Raw genomic sequence first — 15,844 nt, forward strand, 5'->3', positions numbered from 1 at the left:
ACACTAGACTCAGAGCCAGACCGAATAGGTATCTTGTGAATACATCAAAGGTGATTACCACGAGTGAAGGCAATGACCGTTTCCCTTTGATTACCTATGATACATTTCTTCAGGCATTTATTTTGCTCTTACTCGTTAAGGTACTCTATAGAAACAACACCTGGAATAAACAAAAAAGCCATTTTGCATTTGTAAGCTTCTGTGAACCATGTAGCCATATTTTTAATAAAATTAAACAAATGAAAGTTGCAGTTAGATTGTTTTTGTTCCCTGCAATTCTCCATGCTTTATCTAAATTTCTTTCTTTTCCTTCATTTGAGTTATTCTGTTGGTCCCTGCTTCAAATGAAGGAGATAAAAGTGAATAATCTGCAAGACTATGAAGCATAAAAGAAATTGACACTGTTAATATGAAGCAGTGTTTACTACAGTAGCCCATGTACCTGTGGAATAACACCCTGGATTATTAATCTCAACTGTTGACCGCTCATCAAATTCCATGACCAGATGATTATCATCTGCTTCTTTTCCTCCTAGATCAGGGCGGGATGTTGGCGAAAGCCACAACAGATGGTTGTCTCTTCGAAGATGTCTGGAAAAGAAGAGGTCTGATCCAAAGGTAGAGATGTCATCTGGGAGATTTCCAATGGGAATGTGGTAATATCTGGAATGGAATTATGCATTTAATACAAAACAGCATTTGTTTTTTTCCCTGACAATAAAGTGAAGTACTCTTCAATTCTGTCATTTTTGTTTAGTTATTCATTGGAGATCTTCCTGATACAAGTGCCTTGCCATCACTGAATTCAATTAAACAATAATAATTGACTGCATCGTAGGATTCTATTAGCATCTGGCAATCACTTTAATTTGGATAAGTGAATGGATTTTCCCTTTCTAGCTACAAGTTTGAAAATCTTTTTTCACCTGCTGTATTTCCCAGCCCAATATCTCTCCAGCGAGTCACGTGGCTCATTATGGAATTTGTTTTCATACATCTACCATTGTTATTGCTTTAATACACAAGACCTACATTAATATGAATCTTAATATTACATCGAGATTGTCACAAATTCATGGTTGAGAAAAGCCAAATTCACAAGTTCCACCAATGGTAGAATCTCACTTTTTTTTCCTTATTAACTTCCACAAGGAACAAAGTGAAAAATAACAACTTAACCAATGTTATCCATTGTACTCTATAAAATTGAAGCAATTTTTTTCTTGGGGACTCAATAAACTAGAATTTCAACCTTCTCCAACACCTATGCATCTGCACATTCCTGTAAAGATCACCAGTTGGGTAACAGGAGTAGACAGCTTGGTTGATTAGTACTTTCCAGAATCTTGGAATACCATAGTATTTGTAGATCCCATCATTCTGCTCTGCCAAATTCAGTACAGCGGATAGATAATCAGTGCTGGTCTGACACTTGGAAAAAAGCTACACCCAACTCTGTACTTAAGACTTTGATAAAGCTTGGCCTGAACCAATTCAATATACACTAATGTTGCCAAGCAACTGTTGGAAACAAAAAAGTTCCTACCTGGCCATTTCAAATGCCTTGGACAATATGCTATCCAGACTGAGGTAGTGTTTAATCATTCTACGCACACCATGACGCTGCCAATCCAATACACCATAGTTAATGTCATCAATTACATTAACTGGCACCAATGGGAAGTCATCCAGAATTGGCATTCCATTGGTCAACCTCTTCAGGTCCCACTTTGACTGTACAGCTATGATAGTTGGGCCTCTTCTTTCATCCTGAAGAAAATAAGAACTAAAATATCAATTTTACTCTACTCCTGAATAAACTTAAAAATAAATTGAGTATGAAATCTAAATGGCTCTGATCCAATGAAGCGCAACAAACATGAATTAAAGTTAACATACAATTGTAGCCCATCTCTATTTGCAAAGAATGGATAGGCAATAGCATCAGGAGAACATACTAAATGTCTTGGTGGTATCAAGTCACAACTGATAGGTGAAAGTATTAGGAGTCAAATAATCTGTACCTGTCAACATTTATAACCTACTTGGAGTAACAAATGGACTTGACGACAGAGATGTCACTGAGCAATAATCTCAAGGTGATAAATAAATCTAGTCAACATAAAATTTGAACATATTATAGATGAAGATTAACTAGTAAAAGCTGTCCTCCAAAACAATCCTTTTCCCATGCATCAAATCAATGACTGAAACACAAGTTATGGGGTACAGAACTATAATATTTCAAGAACAAATTAATTTAAAATCAATTCCACAATAGTTTTACTTTCCTCATCCAAATCTGAACATTTTAAAATTAAAACTGCTTAACACAATCTCAATGGGTTTAGTTTTAATATTTTTGCAATTTTATAATTAAAAAATTAAACACTAAACAAAAAGATAATTGAAACTATTATTTCATAGAAACTATGAGGCATGTAGTTATCATATCTGCCAAATTCCAAAATTACAGACTTATTCAACCTGAAACTACTCCAGTTTGAAGCTCATAAATCGTTCAATGTAGACAATCAAAAATTATTAAATCACATTAAAATAAAAAAAATCACATAAATAACTTTAAAATATCCGAACACTCACATACACTCAAACACGCACTTAAAAATTCTAACAATGGAGAAATAATACTATATTTATCTACCAGTCACTTTTAATTTTTCCAACACTACAACTTGCCTAGAGGCCGAAGTCAATACCTTGTAGCTCAGGAGAAGCCGCTGAATTGCTCTGTAGACTATTTTTGAATCCTTCTCCGCTCGAACTTCAAATGTGTGCTTATCAGGTGGCAGCAGCTCCTCATCCAATTTCTCCAGCATGGCAGTCCGCTCAGCACTGTAAAGGTTGCTCAGATTTGGCATCTGATTACTGCGTACCTAGTGCAATACAACATGCAGATAGGTTTGGATCAAAAAATCTAAACAAAAGTTAAAATATCTTTTTGCTGGCAAAACCAAATGTCAAATTAACCACCAACAGTTGCTATTAATAAAAGGTATTGTCAAATTAACAAGAAATAACATGCTGAATGGCAATTTCAGAATCTGCACAATGGAATTGTTATGTTTATAATTATCATGCAATGATAGTTGCTAAATAGGTGTCCAATTTCTTTAATGACAATAGGATGTGATTGGTGGCATATAATGCATCTTCGCTCACAGGCAAATCAGGTAATAACCAATTAAACAGAATTCATCATTACCAAGATAATCTAAATTATAATGTACTTCCAATCTTATTGTGGTATGGTTGGCGTAGCAGTTAGTGCAAGGCCTTTACAGTGCCAGCGATCAGGCCTGGGGTTCAAATTCTGCGCTGCCCTCAAGTAACATATTTGAAAGTATTGCTCAGTATATATATATATAAAGGGAGCAGAGATTTATGGCCATAAAATGCACTTATGTACCTGAACCTCAAATTCACCGAGTTCATTGCATGAGCAAAGGCTCAAATATCTTTTTAAACAATGTGTAATGTACAAGAACTAGATTACAATACATTTTCTCCATTCAGCATGATAGCTTTAAAACATAGAACACTGCAGCACAGTACAGGCCCTTTGGCCCTTGATATTGTGCCGACCCATATATCCCTAAAAGTACTAAACCCACCCTACGCTGTAATCCTCTATTTTTCCTTCATCCATGTGCCTAAGAGTCTCTTAAATGACCCTAATGTTTCAGAATAATGCAACTTTATTCTTGCATCTTTTTTAAAAAAAGCTGAATTTCCCATTGCTGAATGTGCAGTTCTTCTTGGTCTAGTGTCTGTCAAACCTCAACTACAAAGCCACGACTTACCTTCACTGACAACACATTCGGGAGTTACCACAAGCATATGGGTGAAAGTGTGGCAAATGTTACTCTCCCCTTCTTGTGCACAGAGGTCAAATTAATTCAGTTGACTGATGCAAGTTATTTTGGTCATATACTTAAAATCACTCAGGCATACAATACAACTTCTTGCACCAGGTCTACCTCACACTGCAAAATATCTGGAGATGTCAGAGTTGTGCTTTAGGTGTGGGATGGAGATGGGAACGTTTGTTCACACAACCTGGTTCTGTGTAAAGGTGGCCCCATTTTGGCAGAATTTAGCTAATATATTAACCAGGATAACGGGAGTAGCCTTCCTGCCAGTCCTGAAGTTGTACCTTTTGGGGAATCTTATGGACATAAGCTACAAATTATCCAAACTCAATTCATATTTGTTGCATTGTCCATTGCAAAATGTTGTACAGCAATGATCTGGAAGTAGCAGTCGGTGGATTACAGAGATGTATAACTGTATTCCCATGGATAAAATCACGTATAACCTTAGAAACTGACACAGCACCTTTGTTAGAATATGGCAGTCATATTTGATGCACATGGGAGCGGAACTGTTGCACACCCCGACAAAAATACCAATAGGTGGATTAATAAAAGAAATTATTTGAGGGGTTAACTCCACTGCTTCTCTGGATGTCCCTTGGAGTACCGACACCATATCTACTTTTCTCTCAGGTTTTTTTTGTGTGGCCAGTCCGATCGAATAGGTGGTAGGTTTAAATTTTTCCTTTCAGGGGCTTTTCTTTGGTGGGGGGGGGAGGGAAACATCACATATTTGCAATTAGATACTGGATATTTGTATAGATTGAAGAAAGGTGTGGCATTGTTTCTTTTACATTGACAAAAAACAAATAATTAAATATATTTTTTTAAAAACTCATGCACAGCTAATTCTTTGATGAAACTGAAATCCTTAAAATTACTCACAGTGTCAAGAACAAATACAGAAGCTTTCCTTTGAGATGGTATGAACAATCCAAAGAGAGCCTTATTCCCCTGTTCATTGTGATAGAAATAAATATGTCGAACACAACCTACAAAAATAAGTTCAAGTACAATAATTTTAGTTGTTCTTGTTCCGGGGTAAAGAGATGCAAACAGAACCAAAAGACAAATACAAATTAGAATTCAGAATCATCTGAACTCTTATACTGTGTTCAGAAGATTGTAATATGCCAAACTGAAAGATAAAATGCTGTTCTTTAATTTTACACTGATCAATTAATAAGCTGACAATAAGAAAAATGATATTATAATAAGCTATTTCCAGAAGTGTTATCTGGTACCTGATAAAAGATGACATGAAATATAGGGAAAATTGCAAACTGAAGAGCTAATCTCCAGTTTATCTTCCCAGGCCAAGGGAAACTGTCTGGAGACCACAGCTTACACAACAAACTAATGCTAGTGAAAGTTAACAACAATTCACCTGGAATTAATATCTGGAGCCTGAGAGAGGAGGAAAGCAGGAGGCAAAAAGGGTATTTGTTGCATTACCAAAAAGTGCCATCAGATCGAGCAGGAATATTAGTGATGATGGAACACAAGATTGTATAGTGGGAATAATTTCCTCTAACTAACTAGATGCAAATGTAAGGCATTTGGCACGGGTATTGTGCTGTAGGAACCATGATTACCTATTGGGTATTGAGAAAGGACAGGATTTGCAGGAAACAGGACATAGTTGAGAGGATTCAATATAGTGGGAAGGGCACTTGCTTCTTGGAAACACAGGCAATGATAGTATTCCATCAAAACAGATGCAGTAAAAAATGAGAAAAAAAACCATTACAAGATATTGGGTAACATTTGTTGGATATTGAGACTGATGAAGATCAAGGGTACCTATCATGGTTCTGAGAGAAAGGACAGGATAGGCAGGAAACGGGGCATAGTTGAAGATCCTGTAAGTGGAGAAAGGCACAATTATTGAGAAAATGTTGATAATTAGGAGGTTTATAGTGTATACATACTGTTAAGCAATGAGATCTGCTGACATTGCTGTTGAGTCAAAAAATTGACCAACCAGACAGCAATAATTCATATGGCTACTTCTGAAAAAGTGCCCAGTTAAGAAAAACAAATTAGAACTACTTATCTGAAAATGGAGTCAGTTTCCTGAAATGTAAACACCTTTAAAACAGAAATTTAATTTTGGACTTTCCCAATGATCTCTTGATGGATCTTTAATGATGTACTGCTATATTTTTAAGTGCACTATCACCATTCAAGTACACAACATTAAGAGTGGAGATCTTCAACTGCTGTATTTCGGCAATGCATTAGCTTAAAATTCTTACTAAAAGATTCAATAATTTTTTAAAAATTAAATTAGTCAGTACAGTTCTGAAATTGTTCTGGGTATGGAATTCAATTCATCAATTCTTATTAAATTAAAATCTCCCTAAGGTGGTCACTGAATAAAATCTCCTGCAACAGTAATATGGGCCATTCCCCTTGCCCAAAGCCTGAAGGAAGACAGAGGCCATTGTTTGATGTTGACAGAATAGAAGAGATACATAATTTGAACTCGGACATTACAAATGAGTTACCTTTTTTTTTAAAACCAGAACAAATGTAATTTTTCACAATTGCCTGGAATTAACCATCACTTTATTTAATAGATCACAAGATCCCACAAAGAATAAATACATATTTGAAAATTTATAGGGTACACTAACTGGAGTCTATTTTCAAAACTGAAATGAATAAGCAAAACTCTTATTTTTAAGAATTGGTAACACATTCCAAAAAGGATTAAAGCAATATTTGTTCAAAATGTACAAGTAACATTGGAAACATTGTCAAATTCTAATAATTCATTTTTGTCAAAAATATTTATTTTAAGTACTGCAGTTGAAAGATGAGAATGGTTTTAACTTTACCTCCTCAACAAAGGTAGCTTTAAAGCTCCAAGTTTGTCAGTTCTGAAGAAACTGCAATTCCAATTCACATTTACCAATTCTGGAAGTTACAAATAATTACCATCAAACATAATCACATTTCCAACTCTTGAGATGAGTGACTATGCTGTAATTAATTTGTAACATTGATTTCTGCAAATGTGTGGGCGTTACAAGAGTTATTCAGTTTCATTTTCTCTTTCTTTGCAGGGAGGCAAACAAAGTTTTACAAAATTTCTTGCATACTTGTAAGATATTATTTGAAAAGTCAATAGGATTATTACCTGGTTCCAAGTAATTAAACTGTGCTAATGAACACATTTCCAGATACTCCAACTCAAAGCTATCTGCTTCTCGTCCTGCTAGATGGAACGCCAATTGCTTATTGACCACACAAACGCACCCAAGCTGGACAAGAGCACGAAAGAGGAGAGGAACCTAGGATTAAAAAAGGAGAAAGCCTTGTTAGCAGTAGCTCTACAAAGGTTATGAATTGTTAGGTCTGCTTTGTTCATGAATGAGTGAGACAAACACCAGACTGAGTCGAAATCAGGGTTCTTTGTTCTTTATTACCGGATTGTAACACTTGCAACTAACAATGTTAGTTGGAGAATGCATTCTGCCGTTATCAGCAAAATGGTGATTTTTTATACCCTTGGATATGTGCTTAGAACATCATCATATCATTACTTGTCCAATGACTAAAACTGTTGCTATCCTTTCCCTGCTAGCTTCCTGCCTCTCAATCCATCAATGTCTCTCTTATCTTGTAAGTACAAGGATGCATTCACATCTTGTTACAGCCCTGCACAGGGTAACTCCTTACACATTCCCATCTCATGATGTTTTACCTTACAGAATGCAGACCAAGGACAGTCATACATATGAACAAGGTCCAATAATATTAAATTCAAAAGTCCAACGAACGCACAATCAATTGTTCCTACATGCAGCAGAACTAGTTTTTTTTGCAATTGTTCTTTTTCAGTCTAAAATACTTTTGATAGCATTGATTATTGATGGCTAGATATCTCATTATTTTTGTGCATTCCCAACATGGATAAATTAGACTTATGGATGTCTGTAAAAACAGAACCAGCTCATTACTGATGGACGACTATTGGTGCAGTAACTGTAAAATGTATTCACGTGTGCTGAATGATGCCTTAATGCAGCCAATAATAAATTATCTTTCAAAAGTTAATGTAGTATATATTGTTTGCAGTTTTATATAAAAAAAAAGCACCAAAATGAATTTCCTTAGTAGGTCAACCTGACCAAAGCCACCTCAAGACACTGTTGCAGTTAAAATACTAGTGACATTAGAATAATATAACAAAGAATAATTCTTCTGCCATTGTAAATACTGAATTAATATAAATTTGAAGTAGTTTCTTGTTTGGGGTACATAATTCCACATTTTCTTGAAGACATTTACAAAAGAAAATGAAAGCACTGCACCCTTTATTATACCTCATTTAAAAAGGTTAAATATTTAAACAGAATGGATTTGACTGAAAAATAGTAGGCATGAATCAAATGAAAGATGAAACAAGCAATATGCCAACACACAAGTGAAAACAGGAAGCAGCCACGCTGCACCATGAGCCTACTCCTCCATTGGATAAGAGTGTAGCACATCTGGCTACAACCTCACTTTTTCCATCTATCCACGGTTACATTTCAACTCTGCTTATCAAGCAGCCATCTAACTTTGTCTTAAAAATGTTCATAGACTGTCTCCTCCATCTGGAGAAAGAGTTCCAAAGATTCATTGGTTAATGAAACAAAAAAAAAATCACTTTATCGATCTTATACAGTGACTGTAATGGATTTGTGCTAATATTAAATTTAAAATCTTGAGTTATAAAATACTTATTTCTTAAAGTTAGTTTTGGGTGGACAGGGCGCTTTTACATTTTACAGACACCACAAACCCTTATACACTCAGAGAGAAGCCTTTTGTGAAGATGAAAAGTGTGTTAAGCCATTGTTCTGCTGGAAGCTTGTTTGCTTAAAGGCGGAAGTGGTTTCTTAATTGAAACACAAGAACAATGGGTTTTTGCTTAAAAGTATTTGTGTGTATACACAGCATTCTGCTGTGCTGCTGTTTCAAACAAGCAGGACTTTTAATTCAATGGTCTGCAGCAGGCCGGAGTCCGTAGACTCATAATTCATACTTTTGAAATGGTTCCAAGTGGACAGAGATGCTTTTAGCATATATATGTGAAGTGACTTCAGAAGGCCATCTGCCATGATTCATGCTTTTGGAGAAATGAAACAGAAACATAAATGATGTCTCGTAACAAGTGATGAGACATGATACAGTTAGGTATTAATGGACCAGCATGTTTGAACAGTGTCCAGGCTCAAGAACTGAGAAATCTTTTGCTGCTCAATTGGTGCTAGAGTTTAAAATTTCTGTTTGAAGTTTGTTGTCCAAAGAGGGACCATATGGTTTTGTAAACAATATGAAAACATCCATTGTTTGGGAGAGAGTGACAGAGTATTGTGCAGCAGTTTGTGTGAAGCCTGCAAGTTGGCAGAGCTGCTGCAAGACCCCATTTCAAGATGGGTTTTGAGTTCTGAGTTCAGCCTATTCTAAATCTCTGTAGTCAATTGCAGAGGCCGTGGCTGGTTATTGTGTTTCTCCTGAAATAGGGGAAAAAGAAGAACTCCTTGTGGTCACCTGGAAGAAAAGGTTATCTTTTAGAAAAACCAAGAGGGGACACTAATATCTCTCTGAAACCACAAAGACCTTCCTGAGCAGTAACAACTTAAGTTAAAGAACCAGAGCCTGGTGAATATAATATATGTTCAATTCTGTGCACAGTGTGGAAAATTGTCTGAAACCAGTGAACTTGGGAGAAGTGAAAAATGAATGATTGGATGGTGAAAAAGAACTTTCCTGAACACATAAACATGACATACACGTGTGCTTAGAATTAGAAGGGGGTTAAGTTAGGTTAATTAATAGACAATAGGTGCTGGAGTAGGCCAATTGGCCCGTCGAGCCAGCACTGCCATTTATCGGATCATGGCTGATCTTTCTCTTTTCAATCCCAGCCTTATCCCCATAACCCTTAACTCCCCTGCCCACAAGAGCCTTATCCAACTCTCTCTTAAATCTATCCAGCAAATCTGCCCCCATTACCCTCTGTGGCAGTGCATTCCAGATCCACAACTCTCTGGGTAAAAAAATTCTCCTCATTTCTGTCTTAAATGGCCTTCCCTGTATTCTTAAAATATGCCCTCTAGTCCTAATCTCACCCATCATTGGGAACATGTACTCTGATTTCACCCTGTCAAGCCCTTTGATAATCCTAATTACCTCAATCATGTCTCCCCTCATCATTCTAAACTCCATCGCATATAATCCCAGCCTTTCTAACCTATCCGCGTATGACGATCCTGCCATCCCGGGAACTAACCTTGTAAATCTGTGTTGTACTCCCTCTGTAGCAAGTATGTCCTTTCTTAAATATGGGGACCAGAACTGGACACAATTCTCCAGCTGAGGTCTCACCAGAGCCCTGTAGAACTAACTGCAGGAGGGCTTCTCTACTCCTATACTCCAATTCCATCTTTATGAAATCCAACATACCGTTCACCTTCTTCACCGCTTGCTAAACCTGCATGTTAGCTTTCAATGACTGGTGAACAAGTACGCCCAGATCCCTTTGCATTACCCCACTCCCTGGCTCAACTCCATTTAAATAATATTCTGCTCTCTTGTTTCTACCTCCAAAATGGACAACCTCACATTTACTCACATTAAACTTCTTCTGCCATTTCTCCGCCCACTCCCATAACCTGTCCAAGTCCCCCTGCAATTTCCTGACATCCTCCTCAAATTTCACACTGCCACTCAGTTTAGTGCCATTTGCATATGTAGTTATTAATCCCCTCCTCAAAATCATTTACATAAATGATAAATAACTGAGGACCCAACACCAATCCCTGCGGTACACGACTCATCACATTCTGCCATCCAGAAAATGACCCGTTTATCCCAACCCTTTGTTTGCTATTTCTCAAACAACTATCTATCCATGACAGAACCCTACCCCCGATACCATGCTCCTTGATTTTGCTAACTAGCCTCCTGTGTGGGACCATATCAAAGGCTTTCTGGAAGTTCAAGTACACCATATCCACTGGCTCTCCCGAGTCCACCCTCCTTGTTACATCCTCGAAAAATTCCAGGAGATTAGTCAAGCAAGATTTTCCTTTAAGGAACCCATGCTGACCAGCACCGATATTATTACTCCTTCCTAAGTGTTCTTCTATTTCTCCTTTAATGATGGATTCCAATATCTTCCCCACCACCGACATCAGGCTGACCGGTCTATAATTTCCCATATTCTCTCTCCCTCTCTTCTTATTATTATGCATTAAGAAAATAAAACCAGTTTTGTTTAAGTAGCCATTGTCTTGGTGAATTTCTATTGCTGCTAGTTTTTGAGTCCTTTGGGTTCATAACAGTATGAAGAAACATTGCTCTGAAAACAACTCTACAAAAGAAATGTGTGAGTTTCAGAGGTCTGATGACTTGATGTTTCAACATTGTTGCTTTTGAGCAACAATTTAAAGAAATTTGATGCTTCACACTTACTCCATAATTGCTTTTGAACTGAACTTTTAAATAATCTCTTCAGAGTTATGCTTGAACTGTAATGGTTTTGGTTTTACCACACACGTACATGTATACATTTGCAGATAGTGGGGTTAAGTTTAGAGTTAAGTAAGAAGTATTATGTTAAAAATAAAAATTATTATTTTTGAAAATACTATTGTCTTGGTTATTACCATTGCTGCTGATCTAGCATCGAGTCCACGCTGCTGAAGATCCAGCTGCGCTGGGTGGGTCACGTCTCCAGAATGGAGGACCATCGCCTTCCCAAGATCGTGTTATATGGCGAGCTCTCCACTGGCCACTGTGACAGAGGTGCACCAAAGAAGAGGTACAAGGACTGCCACATTGACCACCGCCAGTGGGCTGATCTCGCCTCAAACCGTGCATCTTGGCGCCTCACAGTTTGGCGGGCAGCAACCTCCTTTGAAGAAGACCGCAGAGCCCACCTCACTGACAAAAGGCAAAGGAGGAAAAACCCAACACCCAACCCCAACCAACCAATTTTCCCCTGCAGCTGCTGCAACCGTGTCTGCCTGTCCCGCATCGGACTTGTCAGCCACAAACGAGCCTGCAGCTGACGTGGACTTTTACCCCCTCCATAAATCTTCGTCCGCGAAGCCAAGCCAAAGAAAGAGTTCATAACAGTGACCTCTTAGTGTTTTATGTTGTTACCCTCCCAGTTCTGCATTTTGCCCACAAGGAAACATCTACCTTGTCAAGACTCCCTGGAATCTGCCTCTCATTATTCTAAATTTCAGCAAATACAAGCTCACCATGTCCAATCTGCCAAACCCAGATATTAGACTCGCAAACTGTTGGCACATTGGTGCTGCAGTTAATGCTGCTGCCTCAGACTCTAGGGTCCTAGGTTTGATTCTCCTTGGGTGATGTCTATGTTGAGTTTGCACATTCTCCCCATGACCATATAAATTCCCTCTATATGCAAACATGGACTTCTACCCCCTCCATAAATCTTCGTCCGCGAAGCCAAGCCAAAGAAATATGCAAACGTGGCAGAAGCTTAAATAACTCCTCTGAATTATCCCTTGGTGACTGGTGAAGACAAGAGGGAAAAAGATTACAGTAGAGTTGATGGGAATGTGACAGCGCATGTTACAGGTGCAAAGGAAACTAAGAAAGGGGTCTGATGGGATTGATCTGCTGGGAACTGGCATCAACCTGATATTACAATATAGGAGGCTGTTTGGCCTAAGGAAATAAAACCTTCTCTGAACTATTCCCAAAGCATTTAGATCCTTCTTCAATTAAGGCCACCGACGTTACATGTGCTGTACTCCAGATACGTTTTCACTAATCCACTGTGTAAATGAAGCATTTCCTCCCTACTTCTATATTTGATTTCTCTTAGCAATGAACAATAACTAGTTAACTTTTCTGATCACTTGTGCACTTGCATACTAGCAATTCCTGATCATGCTCAAGGATACTCAGATCCCTCTAAATTTCACAGCTCTGCGATATCTCAACATACAAATATGCTACATTTTTATTTTTCCTGCCAAAATGAATTTCATTTTTCTACATGATGCCTCATTTGCCAAATCTTTGCCTATTCATTTTCATTTAACTTAACTTTTATCCACGGTATCTTAAGTATCAGGAAATACAAAAGTTAAATTTCCCACAAAAAATTTAAGCTAATCTATTCATGAACTGAATTTTCATTATCTACACATTTTAGCTTCTGCTCTTTACCTAAATTTTCAGAAGGCTTTAGGTAAGCTAATTACAAAGAGCACAAATTAATAAAGTTTAATATTTTGTAGTTAAAACCCTGTAAATAAAAACAGGAAATGCTGCAAAAATTCAGTAAGTTAGGCAGTATCTGTGAACAGAGAAACAGCTAATGTTCCAGTTCCAGGACATTTGATTGGAGTTTAAATTACATAAAGTGTTAACTATTTCTCTTGAATTACATGCTGGAATCTAAAAAAGATGATTTCTAAATTTGTGGATGATCCCACATTGCGTATTGAGGGTTGAAGCATAAAAGATTTATCAGAAATGCAAAAGTCTATGTAATCGGGAAATGAGGTTTCTTTTCTCTTGAGAAAAGGAAAATGATAGGTTACCAAATAAAGTTCTTTAAAATTATACAAGGTTTTGATGGAGTTTTTAAAGACTGAGTGAGTGAATGAAAGAGAGAAGAGAATAGATGGAGGATATCAATACTACATTACCATGACAACCAATAGGGCATCCAAAAGAAACCTCTCCTCAAGGGAATGGCTCAAGCAAGGGTGAAGAAAATAGAAGATTATGCTGATAGATTTTGATGAAACCCAGGAAGCTTGAGTACATGGATCAGTCAGGAAAAACAGCTGGTTTCTGTGCTGTAGATCAAATATAATTTCCCATTATCCACCAGCACTCATTAAAAAAAACACCAGCAATTGAAGAAATTTATTTGTTTAATTAGCGTAATTTAAAAGGCTGATTTTAATCATAAACTGATAATGTTTACCTTGTGTAAAAGTATAGACTTTGTCACAATTAGGCAGCATTGATTTCCACAATGTTATAGGTAGCCTTCAATGGTTGAGCAAAAGCAGGGTGGTGGGGAGAAAACAGTGAAGATGAGGCAGTGGGAAACTATGGTTGTGTGGAAGAGGGAGGATGTTAGGGGATTCACGCCATACACACTCATTAGCTCATTATGACATCTCAGAAACATTTTGTTTTACTTTTGTCAAACAATATGTCACAAACATCTAATACATTTAAAGAATTTTTCCCATCCTATGTACCATCAAATTCCAAAGGGAGGCAGTAATTTTAAATATATCAAACACTGTTCCATATCATTTTGTTTTCTTTGCTAATATTATTCTTCAAATTGTAAATAAATCAGCAAGTACTTTAGCCTGAATAAAAGGACACAACAGGTAAATATGAAAGATATTATAATCTGAAAGATATCATAAACACTAAGTTTGCCTTAGAAACTATGCTTAACAAGGTCAAGGGAGATGGAGTATGCCAACTCTCAGAAAACAAACAGATTTTTAAATTGTGGGATACAGACTTAGATGACTAAATACATATTAGACCAATTTTCAGTTTTCCATTGACTTCAATTGAATAAAATGTTGAAGTACAAAGCATCTGTTAATTAGTGAGAATCCAACATGATTTTGGTTGATATATCCCAAATCTGTGAAAGATGGAGATGGTGTCAATGCCATAGCCCTCTATCCCCTGATCTTCCAGAAACAATTCTATCCCCACTTTAATTACCAATAATGAGCTAGCCTCCACAAATTTACGTGAGCAAAAAATTTCAGGAGTATAGAGTTCCTCATGGTTATGATCAAAAATGTAAAAACACAAAATGCTGGAGAAGCTCAGCAGGACAAACAGTCTCCTTTACGCAGCAAAGGCAAATAACAAATCCTGTCAATCATTAGTTAATCTGACCTGTGTTTCATAGACTCCTTCAACATCTGGAGCAGAGAGGTCAGCATTGATCTCATTGATGTGTGCCTGGTACATGTCTTCTGGCACAGAATATTCATAAAGGTTGTAAATAATATTGGAACGGGGAAGGATACGATTGACCTGTTAATAAAGATGAAAAACAAAGTGGCATCATATAAAAGTATAAATTTACAGGTACATAAATGGTCACTTTTTAAATTTTCCCATTAAACTCATAATTACCAGTCATACATATATTATCTTTAGTCATTCAAATGTTGATATAGCTACAAAACACCCAGCAAATTTTACAATTTAACTTTTCAGACACTCAAATTATTTTTGTTGAATATTTTATTTAATCAACATATACAGGATCAAATAATTAAGAATATACCAAATTACATAATAGTGTTAACAAATATATGTTGAAACTATATAAAAATTAAAATAAAAACAAAAAAAACTAAAACCCTCTCCCTCAAAAAAAAACTATAAGCCCAAAACTAAAACACAAAGTATTTCATTAAAAAAAAACAATCACAGTTAATTAATTTGGATTACATCAGTTGGCACTCAGAGACCTCAAATACATCACAAAATCATTATATTATTTCTTCACGGAAAACTTCATGGAACAGGAAAAATATTTTAAAAATTTTTTATAACTTTAATTTCATAAATCTTGCATACAGACCCCAAATTTGGAAAAATAAAGAATATTTGTTCCTCAAATTATACGTAATTTTCTCTAATGGAATACAACTTTGAATTTCAGGAAGCCACCGCTCTAAAGTTGATAAGATATCAGATTTCTATGCAACAGTGACACATTTCCTTGCTATTACTAAAGCCAACTTAACAAATTTCAGTTTGGAATCTGACAACAATTCAGGGGCGATACTTTCAAAGTTACCTAACAAAGATAATTCAGGATTTAGAGAAAAATCCACCCCAGACACTCAAATTCTTAAATTTGAATTATTCCAGTCAACACTAGCATATGGCAGTTA

The 15,844-nt window shown here is 36.6% G+C and overlaps 1 protein-coding gene across 1 annotated transcript in view; it reads right to left on the reverse strand.

The window, feature by feature from the left end:
- The window catches only part of pole (polymerase (DNA directed), epsilon), a 147,534-nt gene that overhangs the window by 36,855 nt on the left and 94,835 nt on the right, over window positions 1-15,844 (reverse strand). Inside the window, exons 33-38 of the mRNA XM_069932838.1 lie at window positions 14,832-14,972; window positions 7,042-7,195; window positions 4,782-4,888; window positions 2,721-2,897; window positions 1,547-1,770; window positions 443-663 (exon numbers count right to left, since the gene is read on the reverse strand). Coding sequence (XP_069788939.1) covers window positions 443-663; window positions 1,547-1,770; window positions 2,721-2,897; window positions 4,782-4,888; window positions 7,042-7,195; window positions 14,832-14,972 — 1,024 coding nt within the window. The remainder of the gene's footprint in view (window positions 1-442; window positions 664-1,546; window positions 1,771-2,720; window positions 2,898-4,781; window positions 4,889-7,041; window positions 7,196-14,831; window positions 14,973-15,844) is intronic.

The sequence above is a fragment of the Narcine bancroftii genome, chromosome 4 (assembly GCF_036971445.1).
Source record: "Narcine bancroftii isolate sNarBan1 chromosome 4, sNarBan1.hap1, whole genome shotgun sequence".
In the NCBI taxonomy this organism is placed as follows: domain Eukaryota; kingdom Metazoa; phylum Chordata; class Chondrichthyes; order Torpediniformes; family Narcinidae; genus Narcine; species Narcine bancroftii.